Here is a 23,239-nt window from a genome sequence, read left to right as displayed (position 1 = left end):
ATTTTTCCATTGCATTATAATACATTATATTCTCTTGAAATTATGATGAAAAAAAAAATCACCAACTGAAGCTGATAGACTCAAAATGAAGGTTGGATGCTAAACCAGATGAACATATGTTAGCAACTCATGTCTCATCTTTTTTGGGCCACACACCAAAACTCCAACACTTGATTCTTTCCTCTCAAACAACAGTCCTGCATAAAGTTGAGTAATTTGAATAAGACATTCTAATATTGCATAATTGTGATGTTAGGTACCGTATTTACAATTCAACTAGCTATAGTAGGTTATACCGTATTATATATCAGGCTTGATATGGCGAGTTACTTGTTATTAGGAATATTTTTTGTGATGAGAACTTACTTTTGACGTCAGGCCTTTCACCAAAATGGAGATTAGTTGATTGAAAAAGTGACTGTTGGGGCAAACTTTCCATCTCCCTATCAGCATTATAGAACCAAGAATTAGGCGAAGCCATAGGAGTTGCACCTTCCATGTTCTGAATCTGTGTTGCATCAGTGCCACTCTGTCTCTTGTTCCAAACAAATGCAGCACTACTTGTGATGACTATAGATATGCAAATGATTAGCATATTCAGCACAGCCTTTATTGGATATATTACCTCAGATAAACAAGTTGAAATGCGAGGAGTATATATTACCTCAGACAATTGATGAGTGGCAGCCCAATAGATAATGTAACAAATGCCATGAGCAGAGAAAAGAGTCATTACAATATGGCCAAGCCATATATGATATTTAACACTAGCTTCTGATGTCAAACCAAACACTTGCAACACAGATGAGCCTCTTGTGACTGGAACAAATAGAAAAGTAAATGCTATATTTCCAACAAGTCCCATCATCAGCCCTGAATATTCCAACTTGCCTTCCCATCTGTTATAAATCATAACAAAAAAAGTGACTTTACATGTAACAGATTTTTAAGTACACTAGACACGGGAGGAGTTCGTGGTAGCACGAGACCAATATAAATTATTCTTTCTGTCTCAATTTATGTGACATAATTGAAATTTGGAGAGTCATCCAAAATCTTATATTAATAATGTATTTATATTATATGAATAGCGTATAATCATGTATATATGATGCATAATTATGTATATGACATGTATCATATGTGATGGTAACGATATTAACATTGAAGCAATGAATTAACATGGTTAGTTGGTTGAAAAATATTAACAAAAAAAGAAAAAGAGATGTATGTAGGTTGGTTGGTTTGAGTTTTTGAAAGTTGTCAAATGAATATAGGTTGAAAATGAACAAAGGAAGATTGATGTAGATGAGATGGTAACAAGAAATTATAATTAGGTAAAGAGTCAAAAACAAAGAAAATGAATTAGTTTGTGAAGTAAAATCTAATTTTATGTTTTGTTAAGAAAGAGTAAAATTCCCCTTTTGACCATAGTGATTTTCAATTTCCCCTAGTTATGTGGAGTAAAAATAACAAAATGTACAAATCATTTGCTTGAATTAATTTTTACTTTAAAGAAAATTATTAATTTAATTATCATATTGTCTTCAGTGGTAGGACAAGTGATTAGAAATCTTTTTTTGGTAGCAAATGACTTGTCAACAGAAGTAGAGGCCTCTAGACACTTCCAACTGAAATTGAAAATGCTTGATGAGGAATTAATTATTAATTACCAACCATATATACATTTAAGTAAGACCTGAATTATATTAAAAGATAGGATTCATGTAGTTTTGGGGAGCTTTGATTTTCATTACTGTTGTACCTACTCAAAACTATTATGTAACGGATCTTATATCACCATGGAGATTGATACTATTATATTTAGAGTTGCCTAATTTTGAAGAACAAATATTCAAAAATAAGTAGTGTATTTGGAAATACAACTATGAAAAAATTAGAATATTATGCAGTCTATCAAGAGAGAATATTTCGATTGAGATGGTTTAATCATAATTTGCATGGACCTTTTGATAGAATGGTCCATATATGTGAAAATATGCATAGTAAATGAAGATGTACTAAAAAGAAATAGAATAAACGTAAACTTACATCAAAGAAAATTGTCTTGAATAACGCATATTATAGGGTGGAATCAATACAAATTTAGCAAAAAACAAAAAATAATTGAATATTTTTTTAAAGATGATACTAATTAGTTGAGAATTTATTTCAATCATGTTGATTTTAGGTATATTATACTTTTTAAAAGTCGCTAACCTTACCATACTAATAACATATCCAAGGTAATTTATAGTAGAAGAAAATATGGAGAGACCTTTTTAATAAATATTAGTTATATATATGGAGCACAACCCCTGTCTACCACTAGCTTACTTTATCCTGCGTGCACATTTTTTCTTAAAGCAGGATAAGGACACAAGTTCACTTTAATTTTTTTTTTTTATATATATATATATATATATATATATATTTCTTTATTTTTACATATTTTATGATACTGTTATACCTACTCTCCCATAGCCAAGCTGCAACAATATCACAAAATAAAAAAATAAACAAAAGAGAGAAAATCTAAGGCAACAATCACAAGATTCATGGTACAAAACTAAAGCCAAAAGATCTTTAAAAAAATGGTTTGCTTTTAAATATGTGTTTTGATACTTTCTCCATTTTGTCATTAAGAAACCCAACAAAACAATCTTTAATTAGTAATTGCTAAAAGAAAAAATATATATTTACAAAAGTAATAACTAAAAATGTAACACCCCAGAATTTTTTTTCGAACTAAGACTCGAACCGTTCATCGTAGTGAGTGAGATTTTACCGAGGAATTAAAATTTCCTAAGTGTTAAGGTCACTAGATGTAACACCTTGAGTTCCAAAAAGAATTAAATTGGAAATAGCAAAATCTGAAATTTTGCAAGTTATGCTTAAGTATGAGTTTTGGGTCGACTTCAAACGACCATAACTCCTAGCTCAGGATGAGTTAGGTGTGCTACAAGATACCGTAGGAAATACCTTTGAATTATCTTTCCAACGCCACCGAGTTTGCTAAGTTTCGAGTTCGGATGAGTGAGATATGACCTTTTGAAGATAGGCTGTCCAGTTAAGGAAAGTTAGCCGAAAATAAAGAGGGGTATTTTGGTCTTTTCCTTACCCAACCAGATTTAATTCGTTTTTGATAATATTTTAAGGGTCTAATCCTATTAGGTTCAGTTTTATAATCCTAAAATACGCCTAGGGTTTTAGTTGAGAATTCAAGAAGAGAAAAGAGGAGAAAAGAAAAAGGATGAAAGCGTTCGTTGAGATTCTTGAATCTTGTTGCGGATTTTCGCCATGGGTTTAATCCCTAAGAGCTATGTAAGCTTCCATAGTGTTGGGTTCTTTCACCCACATGCCAATCATGATTTATTCATCGTAATTTTGTTCTTGCAATTTAAGGATTTAAGTTCTTGATGAGTTCTTGACAAGTGTTCTTGAAGTTTCATTAAGTTTTGATGTAAGATTCTACTTGAGTCAACTTTAAACGACCATATCTCTTAGAAAATTAAGAGTTACGTGAGCCATAACCTATCCAATTAAAGGTAATTGAATCTACTTTCCAATCCCACCAATTTCACGTCAATCCAATATCTGAGTAAAAAGTTATGACTATTTTAGTAACCTATACAGTGCTGTTACGTATTAGCCGACGAGAATATATTGAAAATAATCGTTTGTCTTTTTACCTCCAAGAAAACCATCAACGGATTTCTTGACAAATAAAAAGCTCAAAACAATCAGATTTTCATCTTAACTCATGAAAATCATATTTTTGGCCATAGAGATTTCAAGAAACTAACTCGAGAATCTCAAGAAAGGTTTTCTTGATTGTTTACCTTCAAGCTAGGTTTCAAGGCTTCTAATCAAGTTCTTCTTCAAGATTCTTCAAGAATCTTGTTCTTCTAGGTATGTAAGACTATCATAGTGTTGGACTAGTTCGTCCTCACGCCCTACCTCTACTTTCAGATCAGTAAAAGAGTAATCTAAGATATTTTCCCTAGATTTGAGTATTCTTGAGATAAGTTGATTTTGAGTTCTTGAATTCACGTTTCTTTTAAAAGTTATATTCCTAATTATCGAATAGCTATATTGTTATTGAGATCCTTCATATCATGAATCATAACTCTTGAATTCATAATTCAAATTCAAGAGAGAGTTAAGAGTAGAGTTCAAGAAAGCCTTTGAGTTCAATTGTGAATCCTTTGAGATCAACTATCGATTTGAACTAAGTTTTGAGGAAGTAAGTCAGAGAATGAGAAGAGTCACATACATGAGTTTCATAATGTTATGTAGACCTACTAGTCAAGTCGTTCATGCCCATAAATTCTTCATGAACTCCAAAAGTTGAGTATCTTTGAGAGGAGTAGTATCTTCAAGTTCTAAGTCTTGAGTATTGAGTTCCTAATCCCCTTTGAGATTATATTTCTAAGCATGGGACTATTACATGTTACCCATAAAGTCTTTGAGTTGAATTGTTCATGCCCATAATTCCGCATGAATCCTATAATTCGAGCAGTCTTGAGAAGAGAAGTATCTTTGAGTCCTTGAGTTGAGTCGTTCATGGTCATAATTCCGCATGAACCCTCTGAGTTGAGCATTCTTGAAATGAGTAGTATTATTGAAGTTCTTGAGTTCCAAGTATTTGAGTTCTATATGTGGTTATTGAAAACCTTGCATTGAGTCGTTCATGTCCATCATTCGACACGAACCACATTTTAAGAAGTCTTTTACAAATGCTTTACCTTTGTTTTAAGACTTAAGTTTTGAGTTCAGTAAAGAGTGAAGAGTAAAGTTTGAAGTCCTTTTCTTCAAAAGTATATGGGGACTAAGTATTCCCAAAGAGTTTATAAATGTTTTCACATTTAAATAAGAACGGAAACTGAGATTTCCAAAGGGCCTTCGGGCTAGTTTTCAGAAAAGAGTAATAGCTTTCTAAATGAAGCAAGTAGGGAAACTGAGATTTCCAAGATAGCCTTTGAGCTAAGTTTTTGAGCAATTATCTCAAATCAGTAGAAAGAAGTATGTTTTTAAAACATAAGAGCTAGTATATTTTTGGGAGTAGTATTGAGCACCGATATGGGGGAGAGTTCAGACAACTCACAGCCCCCATAAACCATGTAGTCATCATGGGTAGAAAAGAGTCATACTTTTTAGATGAACCATTTTCACATAGACTAGTGGATCCATTAGTATTTCAGGTCCTATACCCTTGGCCGGGTATAGGATGCGTTGGCAGCGTGAGGTAGATCGCTTTATCATCACTATAGCTCTTATGTGATGGTTGTCGGTTAGAAAAACTCCCACAGAAGGTATTGTATTTTTATATACATCAGTTTATTGTATTTTTATATACATTTCAGAGTTATGGTGTATCCTTGCATACACACAGATTTGACAGCATGTTTTTAAACAGTTTGTTTCTTTATATTGCAATTGTTTTAAATTGCTTTATATTGAAATGAGTTCAGTCATATTTAGTTGAGTATTCAAAGATGAGTATCCAGAGTCGAATATCATATCTTTGAGTTGAATATCATATCCTTGAGTTGAGTATCTAATCTCGGAGTTGAGTATCTTATCCTTGAGTACTTCTGAGTTGAGTAAGTTTGAGTAGTTTTGAGTACCCTTTAGTATTCCTTGAGTTGAGTAAGTTTGAGAAGAGGTAAGTATGTTTCATTTCTATCAAGTTTCAAGCTTATGTTTATGTTTTAGAATTCCTCTTACATGCTCGTACATTTCACGTACTGAGCCATTTGCCTACATCTTCTCATGATGCAGACACAGGTATTCAGGATCATCAACAGGAGCTTCGTTGATACATCCGAGAGTTCGAGTTAGCTATGGTGAGCCTCCTTGCTTTCGGAGGATTTCATTTACCTTTCAGTTATATCAGTTGTTAGGATGTCGTGGGTCTTGTCTCGACTTCTATCTTTATCAGTTAGAGGCTTCATAGATAGTCAGTATAGTTGAGAAGTCTGTATCATTTATTTTATTAAATGTTTTAAAGACTAAAGTTGCCTTTTTATGGCGAATTGTATATATTTTATTATACAGAGTTTTCTTTGGACTTAAAGTTTGTATTTAAATTTTATGAACTTTTATTTCAGTTTTTAAGCTTTGTATGCTTGAATCAGTTTTCCGCTTGTAGTCAGCCAGGATGAGGGTTCACTTGGGGACCAACAATGGTCTTCGAGTGCCGGCCACGTCCAGGGTGTAGGCTCGGGTCGTGACAAAAAATATATTGAATTTGGTTAGGGAGTTAGATACAGAATCAAACAAAAATGATATATATGCCATGTATACATTCACCATAGCTATTTTACTTGTAAAATATATTTTAAGTGATCTGATAACGCTGACGATTTATATAACTTAACCAAATATTTAGTAAAAAAAATTGAAAGTTAGGTGAAAAAAAATGAAAAAATGAAAAAAATATGGAAAATGGGGCCCTAGGAAGACAAGATTACTAGACCATTGAGAGGTGCAATAATCTTGTCAAGTCAGCATCCCATACAAATTTTGCTTATTTATAGCATACAACTTGTAAACACTTATATTTGCTATATATTTCTAATATTCAACAAAAACTAATTTGTTACACGAAAAATGGAGGTGATGAATAAGAGATCATCATCATTTTCTGATGGGAAAATTAGAATGATACAAGGAGCATTATTAGCTTTAGCACTTGCAATATTTCTTGGGAATTTAATGATGTGGATTATTATGCCAACCTTTACATATTATCAAAAATGGGTTCCTGTTCTTGTTGCTGCCACCAATTCCACATTCTTTGATATCCAAGGTATTTTAATTAACTCTTCCATTTTTTTCATCCCTTTCATTAGTTTAGCGGAGGTGGATTCAGGATTTGAATATTAAAAATTTGAGTTTGTAAGTATATACTACTAAAACACACGAATTTCTGATGGAAATTTTCAAGGAAAATTGGCACGTTAGAAACTTTTCCGATGGAGCTCCCTTGGAAAAATTTCGTTGGAAATTTGCGTGTTTTTAGTCGTGTATGTGTATAAGGTTCGTCAGAAATCATTTAATTTACAGGATTCAATTTGTACTTATTTTGTGGATCTTTTAATATATATGTATATAAGGTTCAAGTCAAAATTACACACTGAGTTTGGATGAACTCGCAAGTGTTTAACTACATTTACCCTTGCTTTTTGGGAATTTCTGATAAAATTGGAACGATATAGAAAATAACGGCTGTCCGAAGTGCAAGGGGTAAACTCGGACTCGGATAGGATAGGATTGTGCGCGCCGGGCCCTTCGGGTCTCATATTTTGGCCGAGTTTACCGTACCTCCGTCCCCTATGTTAGGCGGCCGTAATATTTTGTTACGTTCTACCGCTGTTACGCCAGAATAAAAGGTTCCACACGAGCCATCATGAAAATTGGACTTCATTGTTTTTTTCTTTTGTTTCTCTTTTTTCTTGTTGAGATGAGGGTAAATAAAAGAAATTATAATTTTGATTCTTGGTGGTTATTTTACAGGTACCATTATGATGAACTTCACATTCCCAATATTATTCATAGCTGTTTTGGGCTGTCTTTATGTCCATCTAGAGAAGAAAAAAAGTGATATTGTCACTTCATCATATCGGTATGATATATACAACAATATTTTTATTTTATTTTTATTTTGTTTTTGAGATTATGATATATTTAATTATTTTTTTTGTTGTTTAATTTCAGCAATAAAGATTGGTTGAACATATTGAAGAAGCCAAAAATCATCAAACCATTAGGAATAGTGACATGGATAGAACTATTTTTTCTAGCCATGTTCATTATTCTATGTGTTTGGTATTTCTCAGCATTTGTCTATTTTCACTATAGTACCATTACTACTTATGCAGCAACTAAAGGAGTTGAAGTGTAAGTTTCTCCTTTACGTTTATATTATCTGTCTTTTAAGATTTTTGCACACGTATATAAAGATATACAAAATCCTTAGTGTATGTTAGGATTAGTTTATTTTTAGGTGCTTTTGGTTTTTAAACATTTTTTAAGTATTGGAGATGTTTGAAAAAGTTAAAAAGTGCCTTTAAGCTCTCATTTTAGACCAATTTTTTTTTAAAAAATAAGTCAAAAACTTAAATTAGGGTATCTTGATATCCTCTACTTATAAGTTTTAGTTATTGACTTATAAGTTACTAGTATTTAATAATGTCTTTATCAATTAATACTTCACTAATTAGAGAATTATGGATGAATTTAATTTAGAAAAAAACGTGTAAATTAAATTATTCTTGCTTGTCTATAAAGTAAAATATTATTTTGGAATAAGTTCAATTTGTCAAACGACTTATATTTGACAATATTAACTTTGGCAAGGGATTGTGATTGGTCATGATATTCATAGCCTTACCTCCTTTCCAGCCTAACTTTGTTTTGTTTCTTCTGATCGACTCGACTCTTTTCCCTATCTTGAGCTTAAGTTTTTTTTTTGTGGTGGAAATTTTGTAGGTGGCAAGCAAGAATTGATAGGTTGGCTTTAGTGATAGGGCTAACAGGGAATATATGTTTAACATTTCTATTTTATCCAGTGAGTAGAGGCTCTTCAATTTTGCCTCTTTTGGGATTAACTTCAGAAGGCAGCATCAAATATCATATATGGTTGGGACATATGGCTATGACTCTTTTCACTATTCATGGTCTTCTTTTTATTCTCTTTTGGGCTGTCTCTGGGAGATTACATGAGGTAATTATGTCATTCATTTTTAATTAATATATAGTATATTATTTCAATAATTGCAATATCAAATGTGTGTTAAAATGGGGTAATAAGGCTAAGCAGAGCGAAAAAAGGTTTTTTCTGATATGAACTTAGTTATAGAATGGTATACGTTCCAAGAATGCTTTTTTAAAATACTGATACTAAGATTTTTCTCTGTAACAATCTTAAGTGACGATCTACAATCCTTTTAAAACCGACACACATGACATGAGATTTCCAATGATTGATTCGTTGAAAATTAGCGATTTTCTAATAATGCTAAGTGCTAACCTAATTTCGCGCATTAAAATTGTGAAATTTGTAGATCTCTCTTCTTTTTTTGGGGGGGGAGGGGGGTGGTGTTGGGTTTTTTGAAGATTATGATGTGTAAATAATTATTCCGTAACCGCATCCATTAGTACATGAATTAAGAAAAAAGAGTTTTGATGTACAAGAAACTACTTAATTAATCAAGATTCAAGAGAACGTTAAGATGATAATTACACATTAAGTTTTCTTGATTTGCCACTCAATAATGACATTTGATAGTGCCCACACTAAAAAGAAAGTGTGAATATTAAGTTCACTTGGGTTTCAAATTAAACCCCACCATATGTTAAAAACTCAACAAAAATATTGATTTTTTGGTGGCCTAATTGGACTTTAACTTTCATAGTTTTGAGAAGTGAGCAATAATAACAACCATAACAAACACTTGTGGAGAATGATTATTTTCAACCAACACAAAAATACATCATATGTAAAGAGATTAAGTTTTAAGCATTGATAATAGAGGAAAAATTAAATATAATTTGGTTTTAATTATAAATTATAAGGTAATTACAGATAAATCTCCATAATACGTTAAATTTGATAAAATAATAATTGATCTGTTATTATATCTTAAATTTCACTAATAGTGAAAGAAAAACAACATGAGGTATAACTTTTAATAATAATTGGAAGTGGTGTAAAATATGTGAAATATTAATAGAAAATATAATATTTCTTAATTTTATTATTCTTGATCGATGTAGATCGAACAACTAACTCTTAACATTTGTAGGGTAGTTGGTATCCTTCATTGAATTTTACTTTGAAATATTGTCATAGTTTTACTTTAAAGAAATTATCTTTTAAAAAAGATATATGCATTCATAGTCTAACGTCGTAAAGGAAAATTTAGATTCATATTATGCGTATGTTTGGTAATAATTGTGCCTGCCTAATTCTTATCTTGACACTCATATTGAAAAGAAGGGTGCGTTTGGTATAGTGAAAAATATTGGTAATTTTTTTTCCAGAAATATCATTCTGGAAAACAAGTTTCTTATAAATGAGAAAAATAAATTTTGTTGTATAAGTAGAAAAAATAAGTTTCATGAATTGTATTTCATGTTAATTGTGTTCTCCCCATTCTCCAATATGTGCACCTCATCTTTACCCCATCCTAATAGCCCTCGTTACCAACAATCCATACCCCTGCCACACAAAAATGCTTTTTAATAGAACTTTAGTCTTGGTTGATCGTAATCAAGAAATCACTAATTTCACTTGGTGGATTGAAATTGTTTGACTTATCAATTTATCTGATAAACTACTACTATATTCTCATCTCCAATTTATTTTTATATAAATATTTTTAAAATAATATTTTTTTATATATCAAACATTAAAAATATAAATAAATAGAAAAACTCACATATTCTTCTTAAAATAATATCCATAAAGTATTTCTCTTCGCATCGAACGCACCTAAGGTTCAAATTCTTAAAGTCAAAACTAGATAATTATGTATCATCACTCTTTTTAAGGTCACTATATATGTGAGTTGTCACATTATGAGAGGAGCAATCAAAAATATAATAATGTGATAAACTAATAATACAGAAGATTTCATCATTACATTTTTTTAATCCTTTTTCTATCAACAAACCCTTTTACCCTTTTCATATAAAAAATTAAATCAATTTCTAAATAAGCTCTTTTTTCAAAACAAGACAAAAGAAATGATTAAATTTCCTTTTTAATTTCCATATAAGCTTTTTTTCCCTCAATAAACAAATTCATACCATAAACTGTCGAATTATATTCAATCTAATAATATCGATGAAAGTCATCCACACAATAGCGTAAATTCACTTCTCAAAATCCCTCCCTTCCCGTTGCCAAATTGGAAAAAAAAAATCACAAAATAGGTAGCAAATATTTCAATTTATTAGTAATTCTTCCGTTTCAATTTATTTATCATATTTTAACTTGACTCTGAACTTAAGAAGACGACTTTTGAATCTGATGTTTTTCAGATATATCAAAAAAAAATTGATCTTGTAGTCTTAGGCATATCACATGAAAAAATTAAAATCAAAGAATATAAAATAGATTTCATAACTTTCAATGAAAGACAACACATGGTTGATGGTTGATTAACTAACACAGTCAAAGTAATATAAAAGGAATAAAAGTTTGGTGAGACAGTTAAATGTGGGGAACCTCTTTGTCTTTAACACTAAATTAAAGTTCCACTAGAATTGGAAACTTATTCATCAAAAAAGAAAAAAGTCCAAGAGCCATTAGGCATGAGTATGACACAACACAAGAAGTAAGTGGAATTTTGGACCACATAAATCAAATATTTGTTTGAACTTTCTGCTTTCTGTTTGGTGTTTTCTAACTTTATAGAATATTCCCCCATTTAATAAAAAAAATGAAATGATTTAAAGGTTCAAGTGTGACATCCATTTTGGTATCTATTTAAAAATTCTAGAAGATACCCACGTCACCATGACACCTAAATGACCTAATCATATTATATCTATAATTAATTATTCATGCATGCATGAGTATAAATCAAAATAATACTATGTGATAATGGGAAACCAAGAATTTCACTAAGGATATTCAAAATTTAAGAAATATACACAAAATACAGATAATATTAGACTATTTATAAAAATGTAGTGTAATTTTCGGATGCTTTCGCCACTTATAGCTCTAGTAGTTTATTTTCTTTAACGATATACATAGACTATACTTTGATTATATATGTTTATACACATATCATACATGGATTATGCATATATACATCTGTGGCTATCTTTAGTCTAAGCAACGATTATCTTTACATAAATAGCCGGCCGGAGTCATTGTTGACTTTTTTTTCTTGCCGATATACATAGATTATACACATATTACACATGAGTTATGCACATTTGATCAGTTGACGAATACTTAGGTTAATTCTTCTATTTTAATTGACTGCCTTGATCATATCTTTTTTACTAGTTAGTCTTGATTTGATGCAGATGTTGACATGGGATCCACATTACATATCAAATGTACCTGGAGAACTTGGTTTACTATTTGGATTAATATTGTGGGCTACAACATTTCCAGCAATTAGAAGAAGAATGTTTGAACTCTTCTTCTACACACATTATCTCTACATTCTATTCATGGTTTTCTACGTACTCCACACTGGAATGTTCTATGCCTGCATTATGCTTCCTGGTTTCTTCCTCTTCTTGATCGATCGATACTTGAGATTCTTGCAATCCAAGCAAAAAGTTCGTTTGATTTCAGCCCGAGTTTTGACTTGTGAAACTCTTGAACTCAACTTCTCCAAAATATCAGGTAAGCTACAATTCCATCTCTCATTTCCAGGTTACTTATCTCACTTTTTACTTGTTCTAATTTGTAGGTTTGGAGTACTCTCCGACGAGCATTATGTTCCTAAATGTGCCAAGCATTTCCAAATTGCAGTGGCATCCATTTACTGTAACTTCAAACAGTAACTTAGAATCAGATACAATTAGTGTTGTCATTAAATGTGAAGGAAGTTGGACTAAGAAGCTTTACAGTGTCATGTCTTTGCCTTCCTCTGTCAATCGTATTGATGTTTCTGTTGAAGGACCCTATGGACCTGCTTCCACTCATTTCCTAAGGTTAGATATGTTTAACAGTATCAGTCTGAAGATCTTTTACTCTCTCTGTACATAGAGCTTAAACTCTTCCGAGTTGATGTAGTTCCACTATGATATGTTGTGATGGTGTGGTCAATTTTGATGACAGGCATGATACATTGGTGTTGATCAGTGGAGGAAGTGGAATAACTCCATTCATTTCAATCATCAGAGAGCTGATTTATATGAGCTCAACACTGAAATGCAAAACTCCCAAGATCTTATTACTTAGTATGTTCAGGAACACTTCACAACTCTCAATGTTAGACCTTCTTCATCCTATAGCAGGCACTCCTTCAGGATGTTCTTCTAATCTTGACCTACAAATTGAGGCTTATATAACCAGAGAGACTGAACCATCACAAGAAAAATCTGAACCCCTACGGACCATTTTGTTCAAACCTGACCACTCTGATGCACCCATAACCCCCATTTTAGGCCAGAACAACTGGCTCTGGCTTGCTGCTATAATATCGTCTTCGTTTGCTCTGTACCTTCTATTTGTGGGACTTCTTTACCAATACTATGTTTACCCTATGGATCATGGTACTAATAAGGTATTCCCATACCACACAAGGGCTTTGTTCAACATGTTGTTTATAGCAGCTGCTATAGTAATTGCAGCAAGTGCAGCCTTCCTATGGAACAAGAAGAAAAGTGCTAGGGAAACTAAGCAGATTCAGGACATGGCAGATTCAGCAAAATCTTTAAACTCGTTATTAGCTTATGCTGATCAAGAGCTAGAAAGTCTTCCTCAACAATCGCTCGACAAATCTATCAAGACACATTATGGCCACCGACCTGATCTCAAGAGTAATTACTGCAATATCTTTGCATAATCAAAACTACTAAGTAGTACTTTGTTTCCCAACTCTCTATGCTTGGTAACTAAATGAAATTCTTTTGCAGGAATATTGCTAGAAGTTAAAGGATCAAGTGTTGGAGTACTTGCCTCTGGACCGAAGACCTTGAGGCATGACGTAGCAGCCATTTGCTCATCTGGGTTGGTTGAAAATCTGCACTTCGAGTCCATCAGCTTCACCTGGTGATTTCCAGAGCTACCTTAAAAGGACTCTATAAGAATGCAGCAGTATCTATGTAGATATTATCCCCTGTAATATGTTCCAGTCTTCTGGTTGGATCAATATGTGTATTTAAAATAGGTATTGTGGGTATGGTTGCCCAAGATAACATTACTTTTTGTCGAATATAATATGTAAGGTATTGTAAGTAGCCTTTGGAAGAGGAAATAAGGTTCATGGGATTCGAATGGAACCTGTATTTGTCTGAGAAATTAGACTAAACTATGACCATCTCATTCCCAACTTATTATTGATGTATAACCAAACAACAGTTTCTATAACTTTAACTAAGACAAGGTCTGAAACTTCCCAGTTTCCTAGTTTTATCTTTCCATCAACAAATTCCAATTCCCACTCATTTTTCATGTAGTTAAGGCAACATATCTATAATATCCTATATCCAGTTAAAAGAAGTTAGCCAAACCTCAGACCGCCTCAAAAGTGTGGCCAATACTACAATCCACTCTTTGAACTTCACAGAGCACATATGAGACAAAAGGAACTCTGCATCTAAACGACTTTCCAATGTTTCCATCTGAAGCTGATGATTCAAACGAAACAAGATTATCAGTATTAGTATTAAGTTCAACAACAGTTATAGCTGAACATACTTTAAGAATGCATATCAGCAAACATATTACCAGAATTACATCTTAAAAAAGAAATTCGGGCACCATTTGGGAACTCATTAGCATAAGTCAAAAGTTATGAACTGAAACATCTATGGACATAAATAAGGAACAAAGCATGAAACCAAGAGATTGAAATTAATTTAAGAGTACTTTTCCGAACACAAAGATCAATAAACTCATAACTTGATCATGAAGTAGAAGCTTCTCATATTCTCTGGAGACAAAATGCCCCAACACATCCCCAAGAGAATAACCCTTGTGATGCAAGAGCTTAAAATAGTTTATGGACATAATTCACCCTATCATCCATCTGATATGAAACATCTAATATGATGATACATTTGTGGCATTCAAAATAGCGTTGCCAAGCAATAATTGTAAGTACCTTCTGCCCAATAAGTTCAAAGCCTGAAGCAAAATTGTCCAAACGAGCACTTCCATATCTTTCTCGCTGCAAATATTCCTGCAATACATTTATATCACATGATCTGTTTTTAATAACATAATAAGATACAATCTGAAATGTTTGTCAATCATACCACAAGATCAAACTGTGTGCCCTTCACAAATGCAACGAGCTTTGACAGTTCTTTTCCAGACATCAAATAGCTTGCATGACATTCTAAAATATTCTTAACAGAAGCAACATGTGCACTCTGCTCCTTAAATGAACTGCTCCAAAAAAAATTATAAGAAAAAGGAATGAAGTAAGTGCAAGTCTTCTTCCATCATCAGCACCGGAATCTTAGGTGCCAATTTTTTCTAAAATAAAACAAAGAACTGGCACTAATTAATGTAGCTACATCTACCCTTTGGACTCCAAAGTTTGCCTCCGGTGACTAGAAGGAAACAGAAAATATCCAAAGAATCTAGGAGATAGCTTCTCAGAATCAGTGGTTGTGGGTTCATATTCCCGTCCAGATCTGAGAAGAAACCTCACCTGAAAACCAAGCAAAAAAATGTGAACAGTTCACACAAAGAAGACAATTATCTTGTTAAAAACATGATTGACATCAAAGTTCACACCAGTTCCCCTGCCAGTTCGTATAAAGACTCATCCAATGTTGCCTGGGCAAGTGGAGAACTGTTGGGTTTTTAAAAGGTGTTAATGGAAAATGAAGAGTTGCGATTTTTATGAAGAATTGTGACTTTAATGAAGAGTTGTGATTTTTATGAAGAGTTGTGACTTTGATGAAAAGTTGCGACTTTTATAAAGAGTTGTGAATTTTATGAAAAGTTGCGACTTTTATGAAAAGTTGTGACTTTTATGAAAGGTGGTGACCTTTCCGAAAGATTGTGACTTTTCCAAAGGTTTGTGACCTTTCCGGTAAGGCACATTAAGAACCTTTTCACACTACCCTTTGTTTTCTATAAATTGAGGGATTTCTCTCATTTTAAGATAAAATTTCTGAACTTCTTCTTCTATTACTAAATCTAGTATTCTAAGTGTACTTTACTGCCGTTGAGTGGCTCGCTGACACCAATGTTTTGGGTATCAATACACTGGTGATTGAGTCATTCTATCCTGGGAGGACATATTCCAAATCAAACCTCGGATACTAGAGGGGAATAATTTCCTTAAGGGGACACTGTGCATTCAGTGAGCTTGATCTTCTTTCCGTTTTTCCAGATTCTGGTATGTGTTATAGATTTTAGATTTGTGAATTAATTTATGTTCTTTTGTTCTTCACTGGTTCATTAAACTTTGGCAACTTCGTGTTTCTGCAAAGTTTGTTGGAATCAGTAAGATTCTTTAAACACAAAGTGACAACAATTCTTCTTTAAGAAAAAATATTTCGTATTTTTTTTCTAATTTGTTTCTGATTCTAGTTTCTCTACTAGTTTTAATTTTCTAGTTGTGAAAATGTTCTTAAACTTTATTGTGTCTTACCAAGTTCTTCAAAGTTTTGTTCTAAGTATCTTAGGAATACAAGATGAACAACAAGAACACCATGTGAGGTCAAGGAATAAGTCCAAACTTGTTGATGTTACTGAAATTTTGACTTTACCAAGCATGTGTTCATTTGATTTTCCATTTGGAAATAAATTGAACTAAAGCTCATTGAGATCTTCATAAAATTTGAAATGCCTGGGACCAAATATCATTTATCCTTTACCCAGTCAATTTGATGTTTTACAGACGACAAAAGTCATGGAAATTGTTGAAAAGAACATCCACTATCGACATCCTAAACAGTGTGTTTGACACATCTAAACGAAACCATTCAGCGACAAAAATTACTTAATCTTGGATTGTTCATTAAACTTTTTCCTTGTACATATGTAACTATATCTGCAACATTTTCTGCCTATTTAATTTCTTCAGCAGGATAATACTTCAATGTATTACATGGATAAAAGGCCAAAATTCATTACATCTGCACGTGATTACCTGCAACAAACGCAATGCACAATACTGACTTACAGCTGGACCTTCAAGCTTAGCAATTACCTGCAGCAAGAAGTATGTTAAGTAAAAGACATCCAAAGGTAAGATTTCTTCAGAGATATTTCTCAACACAAATTAAAGTAGCCCCAGACCCCTCCTAAAAAAGGGGAAATTTAGAAGAGATATACAATTTGTAGCTGAAGACAAGATGGAGATTCCAGACAGAAATTTGAAACTGAAAGCCTGTAAGGCTGTAACTCTTACTAGTATATAGCAAGCGGCAGTTCGATACCATCTCCTTTGGAAACATTCCTCAAATAACCTAAATATAAAGACAAATTAGCTAATAATGGAGTTCGACACAAGCAGAATTTAGTTTCTACAAACTATGGTCTATCTAACAGGCTTTTAATATACATTAAAGCTGCTGTTTTGTTAAAACTCATTCAGTAGTGTCGTACAAGTTAAAGAATAAATTCTTTTACATACTCGGTCGATCTCCCAGCAGTAGCAAACAAATCTGCCCAATGCCGGCCATCAGTCTTTCTTGCAACACTAACGACCATGTCAAAGTACTCCGGAAAATTTCTAATCAAATCACATGTCTTATCCAGAAGTGAGGAACTTGTTGAATGATTGGGAATAACACTCTGATTCTTGCTCCTGTAAAAGAAGACGCATATTTTACTACATGATGGAAAAATTAAGTGTGTTCTGGGGGCTGGCAGAGGGAGAAAAAAGAGCTAAGAGAATACTGTCAGATCAAAGTCATAGAAAATTAGTGACTACCTCAAGAAGAAACTTCCAAGTTCCAACAAAAGATGCCCCAAGAAACAACATTCAACAAAAATAAACTCTACCTCATTTTATATAACTGTTTTTTTCTCAAAACTAGTACTATTGTCAGGGTCAACTGGGTTTTCTTAAAACAATTCTATACATCTAAAACCATTAAATTTTAGAAGTATGATTCTTACTACTTTTTGTATAACTTTGTGAGTATGTGAATTGTAATTTAAATAACTAAAGGCATTGATGTAAAAAAAATTAATCTTGAAATAAGACTGTTGGATCCTTGGTACTCCATAAGTGTTCATTATGAATGGGTTGGAGGGAGACGGACTACTAGAGCAAGACATTATTTGTGATTCAACAATGTTCCCACGGAAGCTTCCTGAATATCAGAACTCTAAATTCTGGAAAAATATCCATGATAAAAAGGTCAGCAGGAGTACTTTGGATAGCAAGTGATAATCTTACAAATTAATTAATTGGTAAAAATTACCCAGAAATGTCGGCTTCAAACACAGTAAAAAGGAGCCACTCTAAACAATGCGAAAAATGTGGCTTCTCTGCTGATAATTGTGCCAATCTTAGAGCTTCTTCCTTTTTATCCTTCTGCCAAAACAGTAAGAGAGATCATCACAAAAAATGAAGTTGTTTGTTAATTCTGTTTCATGTGAATCCTCGCGGTTAACAAACTATAAAGATTATAGCAGCGTCACGGAAATGAATGCTTATTCAGATGAAAACAGAGACACCTAAAATACACACACAGACAAAAAGAAAAAGGGAAAAAATACGGATTATCCAAAAAAATTGTCTACCAAATTATCAATAATAGACATAGAACATGAATACCTACTAACAGGTGCATGGATTAGCATTAAACACGAACGATTAAATGCATAAACGTCCACAAATTGAGCTGTATAAAAATCTTCCAACAAACAAAAAATTTTACATTACATTTTGTCAAATAAATAAGAAGATTGCTACCTTATCATGAAAAGTTGTGTACTTGTGACTTCTCTTATCAAAAATCACATTTTTCAATTTTTTTTTATCAAGTATTAGTATTTTCATTAATAAATATGGACAAACTGACCGTATACAATGACTCAATGAGTATACCAAAAGTAAAGAATTTATAAAACATGATTCTCTACAAACTCCACCCAGTCAAACTGGAACTTTCTGTTTACACCAAAGGAAAATGAGGGATCGGAAACTACTCCTCAACTGAGAGAAACTCGATTCCTCTCCTACAAAAACTCTCTTATTTCTCTCTCCAAACAACCCACATGAAAGCAAGCGGAGCCATGTTTCAAGCCCTTCATCTTCTCCTCCTCCCACTCTACCAACTGAACATCAACTCTTTCAGTGTCAAACACTGCCAAAACAGCCGAAGGGGTGCCAAACCACCTAAACATATCCCACCATAATCTCATTGGTTAGCCCGCAATGTATAAGAAGATGATCCACGTCCTTGCCCGCCTCCTTACACATGTAACATCTAGTAGCTAGCCATGTGAAAAAGCACACATTTCTCAGACTCCACCTTAATCAAAAGTTTCTCATAAGGACTTCAGAGAGAACACTCCATTTCCTAGGGCCCACCACCAACCATCGAGGCTATCCACCGGATTGACTTGCATATGAAGGCTAGTAATCTTTGAAATCCACCCACATTCCAATCTTGAAAATCCCTTTTAAATCAAAAATCACATTTATAACTCAATAAAACAAAAACTATTCCTCAAGTGCAAAACGTTTCATCTTGTGGTACTTCTCACTCAAGTGCAAAACATTTCATCTTGTGGTACTTCTCATTTTCTAAATATCTAATAATATTTTTAAATATAAATTAATCATCATTCTAATGCACAGAAAATACCTCAAATAGCTCTGAATAAACAAAAGAAAGCATTCATCTAGGAGTTGCACCTTCCATGTTCTGAATCTGTTTTGCATCAGTACCACTGTCTCTTGTTCCAAGCAAATGCAGCACTACTTGTGACGACTATAGATATGCAAATGATTAGCATATTCAGCACAGCCTTTATTGGATAAGAAAATATATCATTAGTATTTTTATCGATTGGATATATGTAATATCTATCCAATATTCCCAGGGAAATCAAGAAAATGATGAAGGAAGATGATATGATAGCACCAAGCCAGAGCCAATTGTTTTGTCCAAGAATTGGAGTGATAGGCTCATCAGATGGGTTGGGCTTGAACCATATGGTCCTCATATTCTTCTTATCTTGTGTTGATGTAGGTTGTTTTTCTCTCGTAACAAATGCCATGAGCAGAGAAAAGAGTCATTACAATATGGCCAAGCCATATATGATATTTAACAGTAGCTTCTGATGTCAAACCAAACATTTGCAACACAGATGAGACTCTTGTGACTGGAACAAATAGAAATGTAAAAGCTATATTTCCAACAAGTCCCAACATCAGCCCTGAATATTCCAACTTGCCTTCCCATCTGTTATAAACCAATCCAAAATTATAACAAAAAAAGTGAATTTAAATGTAACAGATTTTTAAGTAGAGGAGTTCGTGGTAGCACGGGATCAATATAAATTATTCTTTCTGTCTCAATTTATGTGGCATAATTGAAATTTGGAGAGTCGTCCAAAATCTTATATGGTTTAAAAATATTTTAAGTAGCTCAAATAGCATATACTACTCTCTATGTCCTAATTTACATGGCCTATATAAAAATTTTATAGTTACCAATTTTTTTTTTATATGTTTCATATATTTCAAGTTGTTAATTATTGTGATTTATAGTGTTTTTTTATGTTATTTTAAAATAATATATGTTAATGTAGGGATAGAATTTCAAGAATCAATCGAAATTTTTATATGTCTTTTAAATATTGATGATGAGTAATTATGGTTGGCACACATAGATTTTTGTTTATGAAAAATCAAACAAATTCAAGAATTAGAGGATTATATAATTAACTTACACTTTTTCTCCAATTGTGGCTACATATTTTGGTGTAACAGTGGGAAAAATAATATGCAAGTAAGAAGCAAAACTCCAAATTAAGAGTGAAATGAACATCACAAAAAAGCCAAGTTCTATTTTTGATACAATTCCTAGACCCTTCATGATTATTGGTCTCCTCCATATAGCCCACTTTTGTTTCTTCTCAATTCTGTTAATCACAAAATACAAAAATTAAAAAAATTACTAATATATATTGATTTTGCATAGAGAGTAGTATATGTATTTGAACTACTTAAAATATTTTTGTTATAGACCTGTTGATGTTTCTATCGTTGGAATTCATCGATAAATGAAGGTATAAACATCCCAAGACAGCAACAAATAAAAAAGGAAATGTGTTCATCAACAGTGTCTTTCCTGTAAAGAAAAAAAATGCGTAAATTTAGTTTAAGACGATAAGATTTAAATTTTTATTTTTTTTGGTGTCAAGTCATAAAAACAAACGTGTAAATTGACACGAGGGAGTAATATATATACCTTGAGCTCCAAAGTAAGTGGAGTTGGATGTATGAGCTATGATCTTTGGTTTCCAAATGTTATAATACATATTGGTTGGTGCTATTATCAAAAGTAGGAAATATCCAATAGTAACAATTATAAGTAGAGCCAATATTATTTTTTGAAACTCAATATTGCTCATTGTTGAGGTTCCATTAATAGAAGGAGAGGAGGAGGAGGATTTTTGAGCCATTTTTTCCCTTTTATCTTTTTGATAAAAAGGAGAACTTTTGGATGGAGAATTTTGAAAAGGAATGAAGTTTTATATTTGTATTATACAAAATTAAACTTTTCCCTATATAATTTAGGTCTACAAATTTAATTATACAAAATTAAACTTTTCCCCTATATTATATTAATAAGAAATTGAGTGGAAAAATAGTAACTTTTTTAATGAGTGACAAAAATTTTAATCAATATTTCTAAAGATTTTCATGCCTTTAATATAGTAAAAAAAAATAATCTACATTTCTAAAGAGCTTCGTATTTTTCATATAGCAAAATATTTAATCAATATTTCTAAAGAGTTATAAAAGTATGAACAAGTTTTATATTTGTATAACTTTGAAGTTCTTTCTTGCAATTAATTAAAGGGTTAACTATACTAGTGATTCATGTACTATTAATATATAGGTTGTATTCGTTGATACAAACCTCGCGAAATATTTGCTATGAGTAATAAATATTGAAACAAAATAGCGAGCATTTAATTGTTAATTTAGAAGTTAATTACTAAGATACATGCTAATTGTAATATTACATTTTTTTTTAAAATTTAGTGTATCTAGACACACGGGATCAAAACTATGTGTAATTTGTTGTAGATATATTGTATCCAAGTGGATTTGCATATATATGGGATACATCGACAAATCTCGCTCACCTCCTTCGCCTCCCTCCCATCTCACTCGTCACTTTCATATCTCGCTTGCGTATCTGGTATCTAAGATACATGCGATCTGGTATCCAAGATACATGTGAATCACACCAAATATATGTATCTAGTGTAATTCGCATGTATCTGGGATACATAGACAAAATTCACCCTCCTCTCTCCTACTCTCTCTCGCTTCTCTCTCAATTTTAGTGTATCTGGTAGCAAAAGAACATATATTTAGGTGTATCTGACTTAAAATTTGATATAAAATTAATAATTAGTGAGATAGCATATAATTATTTCAAATTATAGAAACAATTAATAAATATGATAGAAATATTTATGTAATTAGACAATTTTTCCTAAAATTACTTAGCTATGGAACTATAGTGATTTCTATGATTTTCTTCAACACTACTTAGCCGACTAAATAAAAATTGGGCCGATGATTTCAACAGGCCGTTGCGCCTTACCCACAATAGCCCAACCCGAGTCCAAGAGGATGAGGCTTATTATTATTATATTAATAATGTATTTATATTATATGAATAGCGTATAATCATGTATATATGATGTATAATTATGTATATGACATGTATCATATGTGATGATAACGATATTAACATTGAAGCAATGAATTAACATGGTTAGTTGGTTGAAAAATATTAACAAAAAAAGAAAAGAGATGTATGTAGGTTGGTTGGTTTGAGTTTTTGAAAGTTGTCAAATGAATATAGGTTGAAGATGAACAAAGGAAGATTGATGTAGATGAGATGGTAACAAGAAATTATAATTACGTAAAGAGTCAAAAACAAAGAAAATGAATTAGTTTGTGAAGTAAAATCTAATTTTATGTTTTGCTAAGAAATAGTAAAATTCCCCTTTTGACCATAGTGATTTTCAATTTCCCCTAGTTATGTGGAGTATAAAAATAACAAAATGTACAAATCATTTGCTTGAATTATTTTTTACTTTAAAGAAAATTACTAATTTAATTATCATATTGTCCTCAGTGGTAGGACAAGTGATTAGAAATCTTTTTTTGGTAGCAAATGGCTTGCCAACAGAAGTAGAGGCCTCTAGACACTTCCAACTGAAATTGAAAATGCTTGATGAGGAATTAATTATTAATTACCAATCATATATACATTTAAGTAAGACCTGAATTATATTAAAAGATAGAATTCATGTAGTTTTGGGGAGCTTTGATTTTCATTAATATGTGTACCTACTCAATACTAT

The 23,239-nt window shown here is 32.2% G+C and overlaps 2 protein-coding genes and 1 pseudogene across 2 annotated transcripts; 1 reads left to right on the top strand and 2 right to left on the bottom strand.

The window, feature by feature from the left end:
• Nucleotides 1–61: 61 nt before the first annotated feature.
• LOC125816765 (ferric reduction oxidase 2-like) lies at nucleotides 62–21,313 on the bottom strand (annotated as a pseudogene).
• Nucleotides 6,570–14,128, top strand: LOC125816762 (ferric reduction oxidase 2-like). The gene is made up of 8 exons (XM_049496383.1): nucleotides 6,570–6,814; nucleotides 7,522–7,630; nucleotides 7,723–7,905; nucleotides 8,497–8,731; nucleotides 12,052–12,379; nucleotides 12,447–12,690; nucleotides 12,818–13,521; nucleotides 13,618–14,128. Exons 1-8 carry the CDS (start codon nucleotides 6,616–6,618, stop codon nucleotides 13,755–13,757), a joined length of 2,142 nt encoding a protein of 713 aa, XP_049352340.1. The 5' UTR covers nucleotides 6,570–6,615; the 3' UTR covers nucleotides 13,758–14,128.
• LOC125816764 (uncharacterized) lies at nucleotides 14,169–17,133 on the bottom strand. Its single transcript, XM_049496385.1, has 8 exons — nucleotides 17,076–17,133; nucleotides 16,815–16,874; nucleotides 16,372–16,511; nucleotides 15,449–15,507; nucleotides 15,232–15,362; nucleotides 14,962–15,094; nucleotides 14,808–14,885; nucleotides 14,169–14,331 (listed from the first exon to the last, which is right to left on the bottom strand). The coding sequence occupies exons 3-8, from the start codon at nucleotides 16,436–16,438 to the stop codon at nucleotides 14,185–14,187; spliced, it is 615 nt and encodes a 204-aa protein (XP_049352342.1). The 5' UTR covers nucleotides 16,439–16,511; nucleotides 16,815–16,874; nucleotides 17,076–17,133; the 3' UTR covers nucleotides 14,169–14,184.
• Nucleotides 21,314–23,239: the final 1,926 nt, after the last annotated feature.

The sequence above is a fragment of the Solanum verrucosum genome, unplaced genomic scaffold (genome assembly GCF_900185275.1).
Source record: "Solanum verrucosum unplaced genomic scaffold, falcon-dt-bn FXZP01000261.1, whole genome shotgun sequence".
Lineage (NCBI taxonomy): Eukaryota > Viridiplantae > Streptophyta > Magnoliopsida > Solanales > Solanaceae > Solanum > Solanum verrucosum.
The sequence above is the reverse complement of the archived record's forward strand: the minus strand, read 5'-3'. Positions and strand labels throughout refer to the sequence as shown.